Source organism: Clavelina lepadiformis, chromosome 2, assembly GCF_947623445.1.
Source record: "Clavelina lepadiformis chromosome 2, kaClaLepa1.1, whole genome shotgun sequence".
NCBI lineage: Eukaryota > Metazoa > Chordata > Ascidiacea > Aplousobranchia > Clavelinidae > Clavelina > Clavelina lepadiformis.
The window spans coordinates 6,327,856-6,347,554 of record NC_135241.1 but is presented as its reverse complement, the minus strand read 5'-3'; the positions used below and the strand labels follow the sequence as shown (position 1 = coordinate 6,347,554).

Genomic DNA, 19,699 nt, shown 5'->3' with positions numbered 1-19,699 from the left:
CTACATGCGTTTTCGGCATAGGAATTTCGGTAATCACGGAAGTAGAAGAAAAATTTTCAAATAAAAATTAGTTTCTTTGTAAAGATTTTTAAAAATAATAAAGTTTTACCTGAAACGTTTGCAGTCCAAAAGAACGCGATGCCAGTAAAAATATCTCATGCACGTGCACTGGTATTTTGTAAAAAACTTTGAGTTGGTGCTTGTAGTCTCTTATCTTTTAGTTTCCCATTTTGGGCAGCTTTTACAGTGTAGTTAAAGTTTCTTAAAGTATTTCTCAATTCTTCAAGATATGGTAAGGAATGATGTGGCATTGCAGTCGTCATCTTCGGACTGGGGATGGTTTTTTGCGCGACATCAACTCGGCATTAATTCCTCGCCGCTCGAGCCCCAGTTACCGAGCTTGTCTTTACGTAGTTTCAACAGTGTTAGAGTTTACTGGGTTTGAACAAAATCACACAGCTTTACATAACATCTCACAGTTAAAACCATTAAAAAACAAATTATTTTTCATATAAGAAAGAAGAATTGTTTCTTGGAGTCTGGAACCTACAAGAATTTCTTAGCTCTCTATAAAAAAGTATCCACGATTTATTATAAAAGATTTCCATAAAAAAACGAATAACATCAGAAGCACTCTCATGCGTGCATGCTTGTGCGACATATGAGTAAGCAAAGAATTTGAAATACAAATTTAGTTGTTCTTTGCTAATACGTAAAAAAGATGAAACTTGACGCGTAAAAAAGATTTAAAGGTGCTCGTGTCTCAATTTTGTAGACTGTAGTATAATAATAATCAATAAAATCTCTTTGGCTTAAAGTGATTTATTATACAGTAGAATACATCATCATACAGAGATAAAAAATCGTTGCTAAACTTGGCGTTTCAGAAAACCGCAATTTTGGATTAGTTAGGATAAGTGGCGTTGAGAAGATTTTTGTTAGAATTCAGCCAACGGCTTTTAACTGTTTTTTTCTTAATTTTAGCAACCAGCGTTTTTAATAAGCTTATAGCGACCATCTTTTACTACGAAAAATATGGAGCAATCAAACGTGACAACGATGGATAACGAAACACATCTCCGCACGCCACCTTTCGCGCCATACCACAAAACGTACTGGATCGTATCGGAGATTACTTTGGCTCTTCTAACAGCATTTGCGCTCTACCTATTTGCTTGTTTAGCTTGGTATGCGACAATCACTAAGTGCAAACCTGGAAGAGAGATCAGCTGCAAAAAGGGAAAGACACTTTATCGACTCTGTCTCGTCAGTGTTGTCATGGCTATCTTTCGATTTGTGGCCGATCAAGGAGTAGCAATTGCGGGATGGCACACAGATACTGGATGCGTTATCTCCGTCTCCGTCAGCACAGTATTTTACTCTCTGAGCCTCTATCCGGTTTACATCTTCCTCTGGATGCGCCAAAGTATCTTTTATGCCAATCCAGTACTTTCCCATGTACTGAACCCGGCGGTGACTGTTCTCAGTTACGTGACTTTGATCGTGATGCTATTTGGAGGAGCTGTGCTCACAGTGATCTATATTATTCCGGACGTTACCGGCTGGAAGTACAACGCCTCGGCCGAAGGATGCAGAGACACTGCTCATAAATCTGGATTTGACCTCGTTCCGACCATGGTCGTTTGTTTTACGGTTTGCTTTCAGCTGGGACTTCTTGCACTTTTTATGTATCCGCTTCTGACTAAAAAGACACAGAGATACCGAACTTCCAGCACCGCCAAACGAAACACAGATTCCTCTCAGAGTGAAAAGCATGAGGAGTCTATGTCCGAAAGTCCTGACGCCATTGATAATAATCTTCCGTCAGAAACTTGTTCCAACGGACTGACAAAGGGCGGCAATCATAGCAGTGCTTGCTGGGAAAGCAACTACAGGCTAAGTCTTGACTCTAAAGATGTTCTGGATACTGAGTCAAAAAATCATACTTGTGTTGACATTAGAAATGATGTCAACGGAAAACCTCCGAGATTTGGCTCCTTTCAAAACAGTTTTATAAAAAAAGCAAACGTGCTGTACAGGAAGGCTCCAGAAAGAGAAGAGGGAAGAAAAAAGAAGAGCAAGAACAGAATGTCCTCCTCATCTTTTAGCGATCTCATGAAAAGACAAAGAAGTGCCAGCTCAGTGTCGAGCGATAACGAATCGGGAACTAAAAGAAAACTTAAAAAGTCAGTGCATTTTTTATACTAGATAAAACGAAAAGTTTGTTAGCAAATTGCTGCAAACAATCTATTCAAATTCAATTTATATACATTGTATATTTTTTAGAAACAAAACAATGCAAGGACAACGAGTTATTCGATTCATACGGAAGGCCTTTGTGTTAGCTTTGATATGCGTCATTAGTGACGTCATTTTCACTATCATCCAGTTGATGATTAAAGTGCCCGAACTGGTTTATCTTGCGATCTTTGATGTCAACTTAATGGTAAACATTCTCTGCATCATCATGTCTTTCAGGGATTGGCCTCGCATGATAATCCCTCTATGCGCTGGGTAAGTGCTAAGTACAGTGGCGCGGTATCATTTTATTGGTATTCAATGCCAATCTTAATATACCGTTTAGTTTTAGTGTGTTTTTAGTGGTATTCATCATTGTATTCGATTTTCGGCAACAGAATAAATTGAAGCTGTCTTGGCAGCAAGATATAGGTTAAAGTTTACCCTGTAAAGTTTACCCATTTATTTAAAAAAAAGAACTGAGAAATGGCAACCATAAACCAACGATTTCCCCTGGCGCAAGAGTTTTACTTATTTTCTAAACAATGGCTCAGAAGACGCGGAAAAGCCATAACATCCTGGTCGGGTGTGAATAATTTATTGTGGTCGGTCGAGAAAAGAGGTCGCACTTCCTCGCCTAAAGCTTATCTTTCCTCCAGGGAATATTTTTTTGATGATTTTTTAAAATAGATTATACCTTAATATACCTCATGCACATTTGTATAAAAGGACACAACAATACGAACAAAGACCAGAAAAAGAATAAATATTTTACATATTTTGAATATATGAGTAAAATAAGCATGTATAGTGATTGATGTCTATTTTACATTTGCAGTTTTTTTTAGTAATACACTAATCTGAAATGGATACCATTAAAATTATTCAATCTATATGCAGATGCCGACAAAGCAAACAAAAAACAAAAAATCATTCATCTGTGAATGGCTTGCGTAATACTCACGTGACACACCTGAAAGTAAACTACAACGCAAACGGTCACAAAGAACGGATTCCACAAAGTACAAGTCAAGACAGCAGCCATAACAACAGTTCTGATTGAATCAATGGCGATAAAGATGAAAACGGCCTTAAGTGATCCAAGATCATCCACCACATCATTAGTCTTGACGTATTTAGCCAATTATGACACAAAGAAAAATGTTGAATTGCACTCAACGTAATAGTGTTGATTTACACGATACAATGATGCATTTGTATAAATAAATTTTTTTTCGATGAATGTTTTGCAACACTCGTTGAAACGTTGTACTTTTGTAATATTTGTTATCTGCCTGCATGCTTTTGTACATTTCTGCAAGAATTCTGTAACGCTACAGGTTTCATTTGAATACCATTAAAGTTACTATACAATCAGCACAACCTGTTTTTGAAAGGATATGTATATCAAAGTGTCGCCGGTATGCTCTCCACATTTGTCATTGCCAGCAGTTTAAAACAGGTTACCTTATGGAAGCTTAGGTTAATACGATTACGCTCATAATTTCATTGATGGTCTCGTTTAGTGTTTGTAAAAGATGAATCGGTTTACTAAATCCTTGTAGTGACTGAGTTTCTAGGCCATCAGAAAGATGCAAAACAACAGAACGACACCGTAAACGGACTAGCAAAACTGAAAATCCCATGTTTTAAATTAGTCAGAACTAAATAAGTCATAATATCCGATGACTCGTTACCGCGCTCCTATTAGGTACATGATAACTGATTTGATACGAAGAGCAATCCTGTTGTTGAGCAAATGCGGTTAAGAGCCTTTATTTTTTGTGTGAGATTTTGTTAGGGTTTGCGATTACTGGTACGGTTTGCAGTTTTGCGGTTTACTGTTACGATTTTAACGATAAAAGCACCTTAACGCCACCGTAAACCGTAAGAATGGTTTGTATTTTTATTGGCGTTATAAAATATTACAGTTGCCGGCATTCGTTGATTAATATAACTGCACCCAAACAAAGTCGAATAAAAATTTTCTGATCGTAGCTCAGTTCGCCAAAGTAATGAATCGGATTGTCAGTGCATACTTCTTTCTTCCTCTGTAGTCTATATATAGGGACATTGCGCTTTCATCTATTCTATTTGCAAAGGTTATACCACACCTTCAAAATCTAAGCATTTTTACCATATATCATTAAGGTTCTTACTACGAATCAATTAATTGTATTTAAAATATGTCTATATAGGAGTATATACAAAATGGTTGCTCTAGAAAAGACCGACAGCATCACCAGCAATAACAATCATTGAAAAACGTTTTAAATTTAAGTCGTTTGTTTACGTGATCTCACACAGACTAATGACTATAATTGAAGCACTTAAATGACAGCGTCCATAGGCTTCTAAACAATGGGAAAACTATTATCCAATTTCCGTTTGAAAGATGTCATTAGCTTCAAAGACATTAGTTCCAAAGTATCTGTCTAGTGGACCGAGCCATTTGTCATGACGTGGAAGGCTATGCCTGCGGTTCGCTGTCCAGGGACAGAAAAAAATTGCAAATTAATGTTTCATCTCAACTTTGTCAGTTCGCACGATGTTGACTACTTGATTACTCATCCCAGTATGTGTTGCCAAACGGTATTGATTTTACGCTTTCATCTAGTTTATTCTATTACTATTCTATTACCAAATTCTTCATCCAGTAAAGGATCATTATAGACTTACTCTTTATACGGTATGTCATTGCAGCCAAATAATTAAACAAAGTATCGTATCATATACATTTGAAAATATAGCAATGTGTATAAGAAGGGTTAATATACACGATAACCCCCCAGTAAATATGCACACTGTGCAAAGCCAAAAAATGCAACACAAAATATATCTTCTAGATTTCTAGAATCTAGAAGACTCTAGGGAAGGAAAATAACCAAGAGTTGGACTTCTACAGTACATATATAAGGATGTCGACTTAAATATTAAATTTATACACGAAACAATAAGGATATAATGCCCGGATAGATTAAATAATTAACCGTAACAAACTTGGTCTTATTTCTGCGATTTTGGATTAACTTTCACCCTGATTTTAGAGCTAACTTAACCTTGATTTTTCGCTTTGTGTCCAGATACGGTGTAAACGTGATGGGAATACGCACATGTGCAACAGCATGTACAGTAATAGCGAGTTATACAACACTGCTTTTATACATGGCATTTGAAGATTTAATGCCAAGGTTTAAGCATAACTCAGTAAACGAATCATAAGTTTATAATATTATGTTCAGAGTCAACAAATATGGTTGCGGAGGTGAGAAAATTGTATTTTTGGCTTGTTGAATAACGTTCCTTCCGTTGCCAATCGAAATTGTATCAGACAAGCTTATACATTATTCATACTGACACGTTTTTGTTTTAACTAATAGTTATGCCGAATTTATTTAATGTCAATTCTGGGTGTTTTTTTAGGCATACTTCTTTCTTAGAAATTGATCGCAAACAAATGACAACACTACATATGCTCAGTTATGACGAAAACGGTTTGTGAAGTTAGAATTAGATCGTGCTGGCAGACGTGATTTCTCTTGGGAGTGTGGTGTATGGGGAGAACGTGAGAAAATCGTTGTTGTTCAATCAAGGGCTAGTAGCAAGTTGAAAATAAACAGCAGCTCATTTGGAATCTTGGACATTTAACATTCTCAAGCTACAGACGTGAATAAGATATTGAAAAACCAATCACAATTAAGTTGGTTTTTTGTAACTGGCTATAATTGCAAGGACGTCTCACTGTGACAGAAAACGATATTTTTCACGTATTTAACCACATCCCGACTTAAGGAAACATTTCGCTGTCACGTCTGCAGTGGCAATTACGAGTCATTTCGTGACCGGAAAATAGTCCAAGTAAATGTCCGCTTTCCTTTCGGAGAAGCGTAATTTAACGCAAAGATTGTTTTCATGTTTTGGAAATGTAAGTTATACGTGATTTAACGCAAGCATGATTTCGCCGGAAAAGTGTTATTACCTAACCGATGGACACACCCTCTATGAAAATATCCGTTTCGCAGTGGCAAGATTTATCCGCCTAATAACCGCCGGCCATGAAAAAAATTTTAGCCATTAGTCCAAAGCCTACTTGCAGGAAGAATTTTGGGGAAATTTCTCGTGATCCATCATCCAAGGGAAGGACGTTGATCTGTTTTAATGCCACTATAAACTTTGCTGTCAACCACAAGATACAGTAATTCACTAAAAGCAAATTTTTTATCCCATTTTACGAGAAATAGCAGATTTACCCGCAATTAACTAACGCGACTCGACAATTTACAACTATTCCGCGACTAAGTTGGGCTAACGGCGAAATTTCCAGCCTAAAACAACATTGCTATACTTCAAATCATCAGCATCGCGAAAATTTCTAATTTTTGTTTTTCAGGATGGCGTCATACAGATTGTCCATTATGGAAAGTTCTTTTTTGTAAACGCGTTATAGACTTTCAAACCAATGACCTATAGCGCCGTGGAGCGGAAAAAATAAAAACAAACTAATCAGTCATGGGAGTGGGTTATGATAATGTTGACAAGCAAAATCGTATTGTGCGAAAAACGATTCATCGGTATCGCAAATGTTTCGTGTTGCTGAGGAACTGAAAAACTTAAAACAAAACAATCACAACAAACGGGCTAAAGCAACCCCGCACATATATCGAAGTCATGATTACAAACATAGTTCACACGAAGTACTGTCCATGCGACAAAGTGTAAAAACTAAATTACGCAATTACGAGCAGTGAAAAGCAGAATACGGATTCGGCAGTTGCGAAACAGCCGCAACATATATGCTGTGACTACGATAGTTGGCAACGCCACGTTTCGCTGGTATCTAAAAAGCTGCTCTGAAATTAGGCCTTAAGCTACATCAACCGCATGATCGTGCGAAACGTGTACCAGTTTTTTGCAAGCCATCTGGAAAAGCTAAATACAGATTGAATAAATTAAAGCACGGGGACATTCCGTGGCACCAAATAAGATCGAAAAACAACAAATGGACGCAACAAACATTTCATGTATTAGAGCCATTTTGCTCCAGTTGCATGTCGTCCATTTCCTCTTCTTCGGGTTTGACAGGCAACTCGAGTGAGGGGTCGCAGCTAGTCATGTCCAAACTTTCCATGCGAGGACTATTTTGCGGGGTTTCTCCAACGTCAATGGGGGCTTCCTTTGCTTGTTTTTTGGCTTTCTTCGACATTAATCTAACCTCACGTTCGCGAAGGTAATCGGCCTCAAATACTTTCTGCAAATTTAAGCATTGAGTAATACAGGATAAGTGAAAGTTGCATGTACGTTTTGTTAATGTTTCTTTTATTAACTTTTGCTACAATAAGTAGGTTTCTTTAATCCTGTGCAATGTATATAGGGCACAGACTTCTTTTTGAACTAGCAGATCAGCTTGGTAAAAGAATTTTACGTATATTATTTCAGTAAAAAAGTCTCACGTTAACATCATCTTGGTTTATGTCAGAATCATTGCGTAAAAGGTGTAAAAACGTCCCACCAGGCGTTCTTCTTCTTGTGCCCTAAACTCCATCAAATATGTGTTAAAAATGTCATTTTGTTCATGGAAATGCAGCTTTTAATCCCCACAGCTCTAATGATCACCTGCAGTGTCATCATACCGCCGCAGAGTTCTACCGCTTCAGTCTTGTTGTACAGAAGCAAGGACTTCTCAACACCAACAGTATGGACCAGAGCTCGGACCAAGTCTTTTTTCTTTTCCCATAATCTTTGGTTATAAAATGTTGTTTCATGTGAGTGAGTATGAATCTTAAACCTACATCAGCATAACACACTCAGGCAAACTACTGAGTTATTTCAGTGATATATCGTTCTGAAATTGTGTTCAACAATTAGTTTGTACATGAGCCTGCATATCATTAACTTTAATTAATTAAAATTATAATAATAACAACCTGTATGTCAACTCCTCGGCAACTTTGTCTTCAGAATCATCTTGTCCAATATCAACTTTTCTGTTAAGAGTTACCCTCTGACCAGGTTTATACTGTGGGACATTATTCTTTGCTTTTGTATTTTTCTTAGTACGCTTTCGCTTTAATCCACTCGAAGGGGCTGTTTAAATCAGGAAAAGAAAAATTTATCGACCATAATAAAAATAATGATTTTCTATAAAAATGAAACTTACGTGAAAGATATGCTTGGAGCATGAAACTTACCTCCATAATTCATTTTCTGGTTGTAAAAGTGACGCTGAATCATGTAGTTTTCCATTTCTTCATCCATGGTTTCAACTCTCATTGGCTAGAAAACAACAATACACATATCTGGAAAAGTGGGTTTAAAACACTTGTTGAAGCAAACAACAGAACTACATCAATACATCAAAGGCTAAGTACCAAATCACAAACAGAAATTTTACAAGCAAACATTTGAAACTAACTCATAAAACATCTAATCAAAAAAATTAACTGAAATTACTTATCACAATCATCTCCTTCTACTGCTTGCTACAACACATGGTGAACAAAATGAAACAGTACACTTATGTCAAAAGTTAAAAAATAAAAGTCAGCAATCAGCATACAGGACAACTAACTCCAATTTATGTATTAACAGTTTTTGAAACAAGATAAATGCCAAGTCTACTTTTCAGCACACATTTACAATGAGCTCTTTGATAGAAACATATCTGACTGAACTTCTACAAACTAAGTGGTTTGTACTGAAGAAATATTAATTGCAGTACCAGACCGGCTTTGATATAACCATAATTACAATGAAAGTATCTCAAAACTACAACTAACTTGTGTTTGTCAAAAACTTTAAATTCAGTTGACATAAAATAAGCCCTTAGGCTGGGAAAAACTGCTTTTAAGGAAATAGCTGATATCCAATTTCCAGTAAGTGCTCAAGCCAAGTGCATAGTGACGAATGGGTAACTGATCAATGAAATGTCTGAAACAACTGCATAGAAACATCCCCAAAATGGCAAACCAGTACCTTCGAAGGTCCTACTTCTTCATCAGAGCTGCTTTCATCTAAATGATGTTTCTTTTCTTTCATTGCAAGCTCCAACGAAAAAGATTCAGGACCGCTAAAAATAAAACTAAGCTATGATGTCAAAATCATTATATACATGTTTTTATGAGTGTATTTGCCAAGAAAGTTTTAAATTTCATTTAAAAACAGGAAGTGAAAACTTATCGTTAATACCAGTACAATTTTCACAATACTTATCAAAACTTTCTGTTGACTTCAAGTTAGAAAACATCAAAATAAGATAAATGTTATTAAAACAATGCATTTAGATAACTCTTGATTTCAACAGACTTTTAAAAAATTATCCGAAACAGTTAGTTACTACACTACATACAATAAATGTAAGTTTATGTCAAACGTTTCTTGAGTTTATGGAAACGTTGGATTGAAACTTTACTATCTAAAAAAAAATAACTTCAGAAGTTTTGAAAACCATCAATGTCCACACTCATGTGCGAAAAACACCTGCCATTGAAACAAACAGAATTTTTTCTTACCAGCGATGCAAAAACTAGATTGTGAAAACCATACACTTAAATGTACCGGTAATCAAAAACTAGTGAATATTGCATAGTGCCAGATACAGAGACATGCGTTAAAAAGTTATTCTTACTAAGGATCTGTTTATTTGGAAGGTCTTCTAGACTCATTTGAAAAGTAAGATAGGGGTACCACAAAATTTTACATATTTTTTCCTAAGCTAGGGCTTCAATTCACAATAACTTGGTAATTCCAATTGAATTAATCCCGACAAACACATCCACTTGGTATGCAAAGTGAAAATTGATGTAAAGATTTGGAGAAGGCAGGCTAATGAAAATATAATTATAAAGTTCAACAAATACCGTTGCATGTAATTTTTCATTCCAACGACACCAAAACTATTTGAAATGTCAATGGATGATTGATCTGCTAACACTGCTCCCCATATATTATTTGGTTTTCTTCTTATGGGTCGTGTTTCTGCAGCCAAACCAGATGCCTCAGGTATAGAAGACAGACTTGTGGTAGTGACACTTGGTGATACCTTCAAACGCTTTCCCTGACGCTGTAAATCCTCTTCATCATCGCTTTGCAACTCGCCTTCTTCAGAAGATGACTCATCAATTTTGCTAGGAGAATTTAAACGATATGAAGCAGCTGTTGCCATCATTTACATTATGCTAGCTACCACTAAAAGTGAATAATTTTTATTAAAGAATTATATTTTGTAGACATCGCTAATGAAATAGTACACAAATTTTGTTGTAAATTACTCTTTTCTAAAGCACAATACAAACTTCTACTAACTAAGCTATTGTTAACAGAAGCACTACCGTACTACTAGTTGATCCACAGCGTAAACTGGTGCTATTATATAGGTATCAATAAGCCCAAGTTGAACAATTGAAGTTAAACTGTAAACGGCCAATTGCAAAAATATTACCACACAAATGTAAAACAAATATAGTTCTTGAAGGTTGTTACAAATCGATAGAAAAACTGAAGTACAATGCAAAAATGTTATTTGTGATGAACTTTTACACATTTGTGCAATACATAAAGAATCTTAAAAGAAAAAATACTGACAAGAAATGCTGTTACACATAGTACTATTGGAATTTTACGATTAGTAACAGTTTTTAAAAAATCAATAAACTTTCTAGTAATATATATATATATGAAACATATAAAAAATAAAGCAAATCATTTCTAAACAACTTAGTACTTCATGTGATTTAAGAACAACGGCAGTTTGAAGCAAGATAACTTTTGAGTTTAAACAATTTCTGCATTTACACTAATTCAAAGATTTTATAATTGCAGTATATATGACAAGAAAATAAATCATCAATTGTGACTGATGATATGATATTCAGTGAACTAATAAACCAACAAACACTGTGCAGCACAGTATATGAACGTGCATTGTCAAAAAACTGTATAATGACTTTACGTACATATGGTTAGTTTTTGTTTAAAAATCATTTTTAGCAGTGATTAAATCATGTACAGCATTGTAACATAATATAAGGTACTTTACAAAACTGGAAAAGTAGGGTTACACTTTCTGTTGCCAGGAAAGATTTAAATACATAAAAAACTAAGCATACTACTATCTTTGCCTATTACATAATATGACAAAGTTATAATTATATTGTTAATACTTGACCTTCACTATCGAAGTTAAACAGGTTTATTTGTACGTAACTATTACATACAGGCAATTATGAAATCATAAAAGGCACATATGACAGGAATTATAACACTTGGCAAGTTACCATACATCGATGCAATGTTGTCTAACATACTATATTTTTCTTTTAAGCAATCACACAAAAACACAACACTAGTTTCATTGCAGTGTTTGACACCGTTTAGGTAGATATAGCACTATTACAGGATAAGGTAGATTACAACATAATGCACCGCATAAATGGTAAATGATATATATATATATATGTACTGTATATTACAATGGAAACAATCAAACTACATGCATGGCTTTCAAAAAGATTGCAAAATCACATTTAACCTGGTTTAAAGGAATGTTAGAAAAAATAACACGGACTTGTAAATAATAAAAAAAACTTGGGTTGATAATTGATAGTAATTTCAAGATTGAAATCAAACTCGGCTTCCTTTTTGCCTTATCACTTCAGCTAGATGCGGAGGACTGAGAAAATACCAAGTGTTTTCTCGAAACAAATTTGTGTGTGTAAAGTTCATACTAGATGCAGGACATATTACATGAAGGTGCAAATGCTCAATACTAATAAATGGTGGAAAATGAAAACCATAACGTGCATCTGTAGCCAATTCTGCAGTGTCCAAAGACTCAAGATATTGCTTGCCAAAACCATACATTTCCTCTACCATTTTGGCATGCTCTTCACCTTCCAATGTTTTAGGATTGTTGATATGCTTTCTTGGCACCACAAGGTAATGGTGCTTAGCTGCTGGATGTTTATCAGGAAATATCGCATACTTGTCATTGTAAGATAAAACTCTGTCATTATCAGTGCTGTCTTCATTGGGTTCATTGTAGATGGTCTCTACAACCTCACAAAAAGGGCACTTTGATTTTTGATTACCCATGGATGTAAATAACACAATCAGCACAAACAATCAACACAAACTGTTTAACACTTGGATGTTACGCTATACGTGTTATAGTTCAGTATGCCTATCAAGATTCAAGCATAACTTAAAAACTTATATACTATAATTATTGAATTATGAAACTTTCACTACAGCCAAACGTTGTAAAACTACCATAAAACTTATAAAACTCCAAATCAAAGTGGTTCAACAATTTCTATTGATAAGTATATAGGTTTGCTTGAAAAGATGGTGCCACCCGGAAAAAAACTTGGAAAGGGTCTATCAATCTATAGGAAACTATTAAGGCGGCGTACAGTCAACCAAACATCACATCAGAAAAGCTTTTTGTTAAGTGAAATGCACGCCCATTGTATACCAGTATACCTATAGCACAATCCTTCACTACTGCCTCATATACTGTCGACTGTACAACCATATAATATTTAGGTCGAAGGTTATTGTAACTGTTTGTGTGCGTCATTAGGGTTATATAGACTGTTGTTTTTTAGCCTCAGGCGACAGAGTTTTTAAATTACTGGCTCGTAAAATTGTGAGCCACAGGCATGTAAGTTTCTCAGCAACAATCAGGTGAGTTTGTGAGCCACAGCCGCGTGGCCAACAGTTTAATTTGAGCCATGTACTGGCGGATAAATTTACCGCACTTTTCTTTTTTTGCGCAGTACACTAGCCCACTACATGCATGTATAGCTTTTCATAGCCTAACACCCTACTCGTACCTTGACCTTGTTTAGAACCAGAAGAGACTGTGGTCAAGCAAAGCTTACTAAGTTGCCTAGGCCTATATCTGTATAAGTATAAGGTATTGTAGCCTACCTACCTGTACTTTATAATCTTCAGGTAACGCCAAAGCGTGACCTCTTGCCTTTACCTTTCAACCCCTACCTTTGAACTCATACAGTAAAAATCGTATTATATTTAAGTTGCTACATTTTTCACGTTTATAGGAACCACTTGTTTCAAGAAGCATTGTGATATCATGTTAAGTGATTAAAAAGATTTAATTTTTGATTGTATCATCGAAATTGAACTCTCTGGTTATCCTTACAATTATAGACACCTTTAATAGATACTCTATCTATCTATCTATCTATCAGACTTGTCATGTGCTGTTTTAAACTATATAGCCCAGGGGTGGGCCAACTTTTTGTACTGAGGGCCACATTTGAAAAAATGTTGCAGCCGGGGGGCCGCACACTCTCATTACAAAGTAGGAAAATTTACCCGGTGTGTAAATAAACACATATTCATATTAAACACAATTTTTGTATTTCACACTCAGTTACGTTTAAACTTTAAATTGTACTTCTAATTCTTAATTCTTAATTGTAAATTATACTCCTTGAAAACAGCCACAGACTCACGGGATAACAAGCAAACTGCTTTATTCCTAATTTCGATAAAATTGTATTTAACAGTCCATTCCTTATTGAAAACACGACTTTCGTCTTCAATCTTTCGCTTCTTAACTTATTTTAACAGAGTAAAAATATAAATCTTTTATTTTTTAACAAAAATCCTGTCGAAGTAGAAAACATTAAACTGTGCGTCTCAAATAACAATGAAAAGCTATTTGGAGGAAAGTAGAAGTACTGGTAGGCCTACGGTAGCCGCTACCGTATTTGTATTTTATGATCAAACAATGTGTGAGAAGTGTACGGCTAGTTGCTGAGAGCATGTTGCAATACATGCGCGACTGACGTGAGTGTGTTTACGCACTGAAAGTGAAGAGAAAAACACACTCGTAACGGGAATAATATTTTGTCATGTAAAATGTTTAATTAAAACAATAAGTGATGAGTAGGAGTTTCTGCAAGTGCCGGCGGGCCGCATGCGGCCCGCGGGCCGTAGTTTGCCCACCCCTGATTATAGCCTATATAGTTTATAACTAGGTGGGCCCTGGGAGTAAATATGATTCCCTTTGAAACGATGAAAGTAAGCGGCTTTTACTACAATTAGTGACTCAGCATATTCGTTAATACCTGCTGTACTATTGTAACCGAATATTCTTGCTTTCGAATGCCAGGCTGTCTTCCTACATTCACGGTGAACGGCGACACCATCAGTAAAACCCAAGAAATGAACTCATTTTATTGAACAGCCTCCACGACCCAAAACCAAAACACCGTGAAGTAGGCTAATCATCGCACTAGACAATTTACTCACCATAAAAACGGTAAAATACAAAATGCGATAAATAACAAGTGACATAATTTCGTTACACTGTTTGTCCTTGAATACTGCTTTGCATCTTTAGGCCTTGCAAGCGGGCAATTGTGTTGCATCGGTTCGCCATAGTCAAGCTGGATTAGCATTTCCTAGATATATTAATAAACTTTTGCTTTAAAAGAATAAAAAATTTTCCTTGACATCACATCAGTTGGTAAATATTTTAGGATGGGTTGCCGAACCCAAACAAGGTCACCCTATTTATCCCATCATTGCCTGCGCATTATTTTATGTTTGACATTATAGTTGATAACACACAGACCTACAACGTCATAGCTTAAATCATTCACACTGTATATCCATATTTTTTGATATTGTGCATTGGCCGCAGTGAAGCCAAATAACAAACCATAGGGCAACATGTTATCAATTATCATATGTCTTACCACGCTGATGTAATATGCTCATTGTGTATCCGCAGAATAGACTACACAACGCATTAACCGTTTACGCAAAACGTCATTATAGATTACTTGACGTCCATTTTCATGCCGAAGTCTGAGTGTATTAGTGGTAGTAGTGCTCACGTCGTTGTGCGAAGAGCGTGCTGCTGGTGAAGACGCAATGTTGTCAAGTACACAGTAGTTCGCCCGTTACATCAGGATACAACCGAAACACAATACATAGGCCTACTGCTGACGCTGACAGATAGTTCTTTATGCAATAGATGCAAATTTACGTTTTTTTTTCAAAAACCCTGATTTCTGCCGACTGCTTATGTTTCTTTTTAGTCTGATGACATTATTTATAACCCAATCGTGTTGCTTCTGAAAGACTTGATTTGATTGCTTTATTCTTGACTGATTAAAAAACACAACAGAACCTGTATCAATGTATATGGAATTTTAAACCCGTGCTTGAAGAAGCAGGATAAAAAGTTTTTATTTGTAAAATTTGTGCGGTATATTTTTTGCCTCACCATACATAGCTATGTAAAAGGATGAGGTCTAACGCTGCTTCAACACAACTATTTTAGAAAAAAAATAAAATCTTTACCGACCTTTATGGATTCTTGCGCTGATTTTGCATTGATTCATAGCTTAGCACGATTTACAAGTAATATGTTACAATTAGCACACCAGGTACAAACAACTATATGCACAAAACCATATTCTTATAACACAGTTTGTAAAATACTTTGCAAAAGTGACAAAAAGTATTGATGAATTAATGAAGCTTTTACATATATACAGACGCTGTGAATAATTGATAACCAAACACATTTAGCGACTGTGACAGAAGCAAACGTCAAAACAGTCGACTGTAACTTATATCACACCTCGCACTAAGGTAGATAACTTTCTAGATATACTGCATAAGCCATATTTAAAATATATATAAGCTTATAACGTTAAGTGGACACAACATATAGTTAATACCAATATAGTTACTGTGGCAAAATGTTTACTTTGAAAAAATATGAGGCTAAAAAGTAGTAGTAGGCCTGTACTAGCTTCGTGGCACTAAAAAGTGCAATGTGAAATTATTATCTTCCAAGTTCAAGCCTGCTTGTTGATTCCACTTGTGGTTTATTTATTGCTGTAAGTAAACGGCATTGATTAAAAATATGACTGATGGTAGGCCTAAGTCGATAAATCTGAAAAAGAGCTTAAAATGATAAAAAATGACCGAGGGATATATTATTTGTACACGATAAACGAGTCAAAATCAAATTTTTAAAGTGATAGGTTGATCTTAACATAAATAGTTGTCAAAGAATAAAATGTTTCAGAAAGCTTACCAGCTGATAAATGCGCTTTAAAAGCGCAGGTAAAAACTTGGTTTTCTTTATTACATACGGAAAAGACATGCGTTGTAAAATTGGTGGCTCAAGCATGTGCTCTTTTTTGATGGATGGAACATATCTTCCGATTCCCGACCGACTTTGTTGTCTTCGAAGGGTTTCTTCAAAGGAATTTTCTTCTCCTCCATCAGATGATGGTCGTTTGATGATCAAGGGAAAATCCATTTCTCCTCTTTTGTTGTTAGTGTTAAAAATATCGCTGGATATATCGTTTGCATCATTGGTAATTCCACCAGAAAGCGCCTGGTTTATCAAATTCTGAAGGCTGTCCATATCGTCCCAACGCTAAAACACGTCAGAAGAGTAGGCTTTAAAAAGGAAAAGGAAATAAGTCTTAAAGACACGGTTTAAAAAGCTATCATGTAGAAATATCTGACTTCATTAAGATTTCGGTGGAATATGAGTTCGTTTTCCAGTTGCTTCAGTTCTTCTTGCTCTAATTCGTCACCATCGTTTAATAAGAGTTTAAAAAGTTTGTTGTTTACATCATCGCCTTGACCGTTCTATCAAACAAAGACAAAAAAAAGTATAATCAATACCGCTAAAGTAGTATTTTTGCTTAAGAAAGCAGAATAGCTTTTTCATTATTAAATAACCCTAATAAGCTGTGACGAAGTAGTTTCATTTCCAATTACCTCCACCGCTTCTTTATCACTCATCTTAGATTGGCCGGATAGCGATAAGGCTTCTCCTAAAACAAAAACCATTGAAAATTTGATTAGCACCTCCAAGTTTAAACCTGTTTAGTCTGTTTAAACCTATAAGATTATTCTTAACAAAATGGCATATATGCGTTTCCTTGGCTTTGAAAGTACAGTGTTATCTATACGCATTCAATGTTATATAAATATATACTGTAAAACTATACAAGTGAAATTATAGTACACTATAGCAGCTTGATTGCTTTATGTCGTGTAAAAAGAAACTAACAATCGATAAATTATGTTATCCACATATAATATGTAGTGAAGGATATTGGATGACTGGAGCACGCCAAGTAATTAATTTCTTACGGGGAGCGTATAACACTATCTCTAAAATAAAATCGAGTTTATAAAGGCGACTTGACTAACTGCTTGAACAACTTTATTAACTAAATTATAGTAATTATTGCTGAGTTTAAAAATACCTTGAAAACATGCAGATGTGTGGACCATCACAATCCCAATCATCATCCAAAATGTCATCATTGTCTCACGTCAAAACGTAATACTTCAGCAAATTTTTAAGTCAAATTTGTATTGAAGTCTAAGAACTTAACAATACTTTTAAAATGGTTAAAAACCTTAAAAAAGAAAATAATTTAAACTTAAAAATTCTTTTAAGAGGCTAAGAAACATAAAATTAAAAACGATTAATTTTGTAGCGTATATTGCTTTCGGAACTGGTTTGAAACTTATACTCATCCACAAGATCGTAGTTATATTGAACTTGCTATAACCATTTGTATACGTGCTTGTCAATATTCTAGCTGCTGAAAAGGCTCTTGCAACTTGCCTAGATGCATCCAGGCTAGCATCCATCGTTTGTCAGGTACGTCATATAATCGCTCAGTTTAATTTAGAATCTTTTTTCTCTTGTCATTCACTTCTCTCCTCATCTTGTGTAAAGCTTTAATTATCGCTCTTACTCTGCATATTGAGTCCAGGCTTCTTTGACCACTATTTATTCACAAATAGATATCATTTGTCATATTCTAAATTGAAAAGAGCTTTTATGAGATGATTAATCTGTATAACAATATGTATAAGATGATGTAATGTATCAGATGTATCAGATGTTGATCAATATGTATCAGATGTTGTAATGCAACAAAAGATAATTTCTTACCTGATCTTTTTTCGAACAAACGTAGCTCAAGATAGCATCAGTTGATGTCACACCATTTTATATGCGGCAATTAAAGCTATTTCGAGCTTTTCTTTTTCTTTTACATGCATTGTTATACCAAATGACATGCAAAATTGTGCTTTTGAGTATGCTCGTTCGTAAATCTTTAATAAGTGCTTCACTGTGTGCAAGGTAGTTTGCCTGTTGTGGTATGTGGTTTGTGTTCCAGCATATCTTGACATGTGACAGCATAATCGAAAATGTGATGGTCGGTTTATCATATGTATAATAAGTCTATTACTTATTTATAGGAAGCCAAAACATGTACAGCTATAAGCAGGTTTTGTGGTGATTGACATTTAATAAGAGTCCTGTCATTTAATCGTAATTTCTCAAGCACACATGCCTATACTCTTTCTGCAATATTTCCATATGCGCTTTTATTGAAATGTCATTTGGCCAGACTTGAATGTCAGTTCTGTTTAACTTTTATTGCACAAACCATCTATTGGGTTACGTTTGATTGAAGTTCCATTAAATGAGATTCATTAAACATTTTATCTTCCATTTTAGCCCCTACTTGTTGTTGTTACTCGTACAATATTATGATTTTGCAGGTTGACTTATTTGTAAAAATTATTTACAAAATTTTATACCAAATTGAATAATAGTCAGGTGATTCAATTGAAGCATTTAGGCTTCTGTAATTTCTTGCTGACGATAACTAAAACAAACAATTTTTGAAACCTATACTTGTCATAATATGCTGAAAAACACACAGCCTACGCAAGACTAATTAATGCTCCTAAAATTTTCCTCATCTTTGACAAATTACAGTTGAAGCGATTTTTAAGGCAAAGTACCTTGCACACAGTGAAACAGTCATGAAAGATTTACGAACGAGCATAATCAAAAAGACAATTTAGTATGTCATTTGGTATAAAAATACATGTAAAAGAAAAGGAAAGGCTTGAAATAGCTTTAATTGCCGCGTATAAAATGGTGGGACATCAACTGATGCTATCTTGAGCTACGTTTGTTCGAAAAAAGATCAGGTAAAAAATTATCTTTTGTTGCATTACAACATCTGACAAGAGAAAGATGATCACGTGACCGTAACCATCACAAAACAAGTAGATTACTTAGGCTGTTGAAAATAATTTCATAAATTTCGTATAATATTTATAACATAAATATTTATAAGTTATAAGTTATTTATCATAACAAAATCGAATAAGTTATTTAAGAACCATCGTAAAGAACCAGCACTTATAAAATTCAAACGTTGATCATCAAACAACCACCATCCGATGAAGCAGCAGGGAATTTCTTTGAAGAAACCCATCGAAGACAACAAAGTTGGTTGGGAATCGGAAGATATGTTCCATCCATGAAAAAAGAGCAGATGTTTGAGCCACCAATATTAAGACACATGTCTTTTGCGTAGGTGGTAAAGAAAAGCATGTTTTTACCTGCACTTTTAGA

General features: G+C 35.1%; 4 protein-coding genes across 6 annotated transcripts; 1 reads left to right on the top strand and 3 right to left on the bottom strand.

The window, feature by feature from the left end:
- Positions 1-501: 501 nt before the first annotated feature.
- Positions 502-3,615, top strand: LOC143446493 (uncharacterized). Of its 2 annotated transcripts, none has more exons than XM_076946145.1 (3): positions 502-2,186; positions 2,287-2,514; positions 2,716-3,127. In XM_076946145.1, the coding sequence occupies exons 1-3, from the start codon at positions 1,036-1,038 to the stop codon at positions 2,735-2,737; spliced, it is 1,401 nt and encodes a 466-aa protein (XP_076802260.1). In that variant the 5' UTR covers positions 502-1,035; the 3' UTR covers positions 2,738-3,127. The 2 variants fall into 2 exon arrangements, with proteins under 2 accessions (XP_076802260.1, XP_076802259.1); XM_076946144.1 differs by lacking the exon at positions 2,716-3,127 and adding an exon at positions 3,139-3,615 and having other exon boundaries at positions 584-2,186.
- Positions 3,616-6,745: 3,130 nt separating this feature from the next.
- On the bottom strand, positions 6,746-10,429 carry LOC143445861 (phosphorylated adapter RNA export protein-like). The gene is made up of 7 exons (XM_076945221.1): positions 10,095-10,429; positions 9,211-9,304; positions 8,427-8,511; positions 8,163-8,322; positions 7,852-7,975; positions 7,689-7,769; positions 6,746-7,486 (listed from the first exon to the last, which is right to left on the bottom strand). The coding sequence occupies exons 1-7, from the start codon at positions 10,400-10,402 to the stop codon at positions 7,256-7,258; spliced, it is 1,083 nt and encodes a 360-aa protein (XP_076801336.1). The 5' UTR covers positions 10,403-10,429; the 3' UTR covers positions 6,746-7,255.
- On the bottom strand, positions 10,423-13,188 carry LOC143445863 (adenosine 5'-monophosphoramidase HINT3-like). The gene has a single exon (XM_076945222.1). It carries the CDS (start codon positions 12,325-12,327, stop codon positions 11,857-11,859), a length of 471 nt encoding a protein of 156 aa, XP_076801337.1. The 5' UTR covers positions 12,328-13,188; the 3' UTR covers positions 10,423-11,856.
- A 1,353-nt stretch (positions 13,189-14,541) lies between these two features.
- On the bottom strand, positions 14,542-17,663 carry LOC143446352 (uncharacterized). Of its 2 annotated transcripts, XR_013113919.1 has the most exons (6): positions 17,514-17,663; positions 17,020-17,075; positions 16,762-16,887; positions 16,322-16,669; positions 15,581-16,119; positions 14,542-14,669 (listed from the first exon to the last, which is right to left on the bottom strand). XR_013113919.1 is itself a non-coding variant. In XM_076945948.1 (5 exons), the coding sequence occupies exons 1-5, from the start codon at positions 17,572-17,574 to the stop codon at positions 16,114-16,116; spliced, it is 597 nt and encodes a 198-aa protein (XP_076802063.1). In that variant the 5' UTR covers positions 17,575-17,663; the 3' UTR covers positions 15,439-16,113. The 2 variants fall into 2 exon arrangements, 1 of the variants encoding a protein (XP_076802063.1); XM_076945948.1 differs by lacking the exon at positions 14,542-14,669 and having other exon boundaries at positions 15,439-16,119.
- Between the last annotated feature and the right edge of the window lie 2,036 nt (positions 17,664-19,699).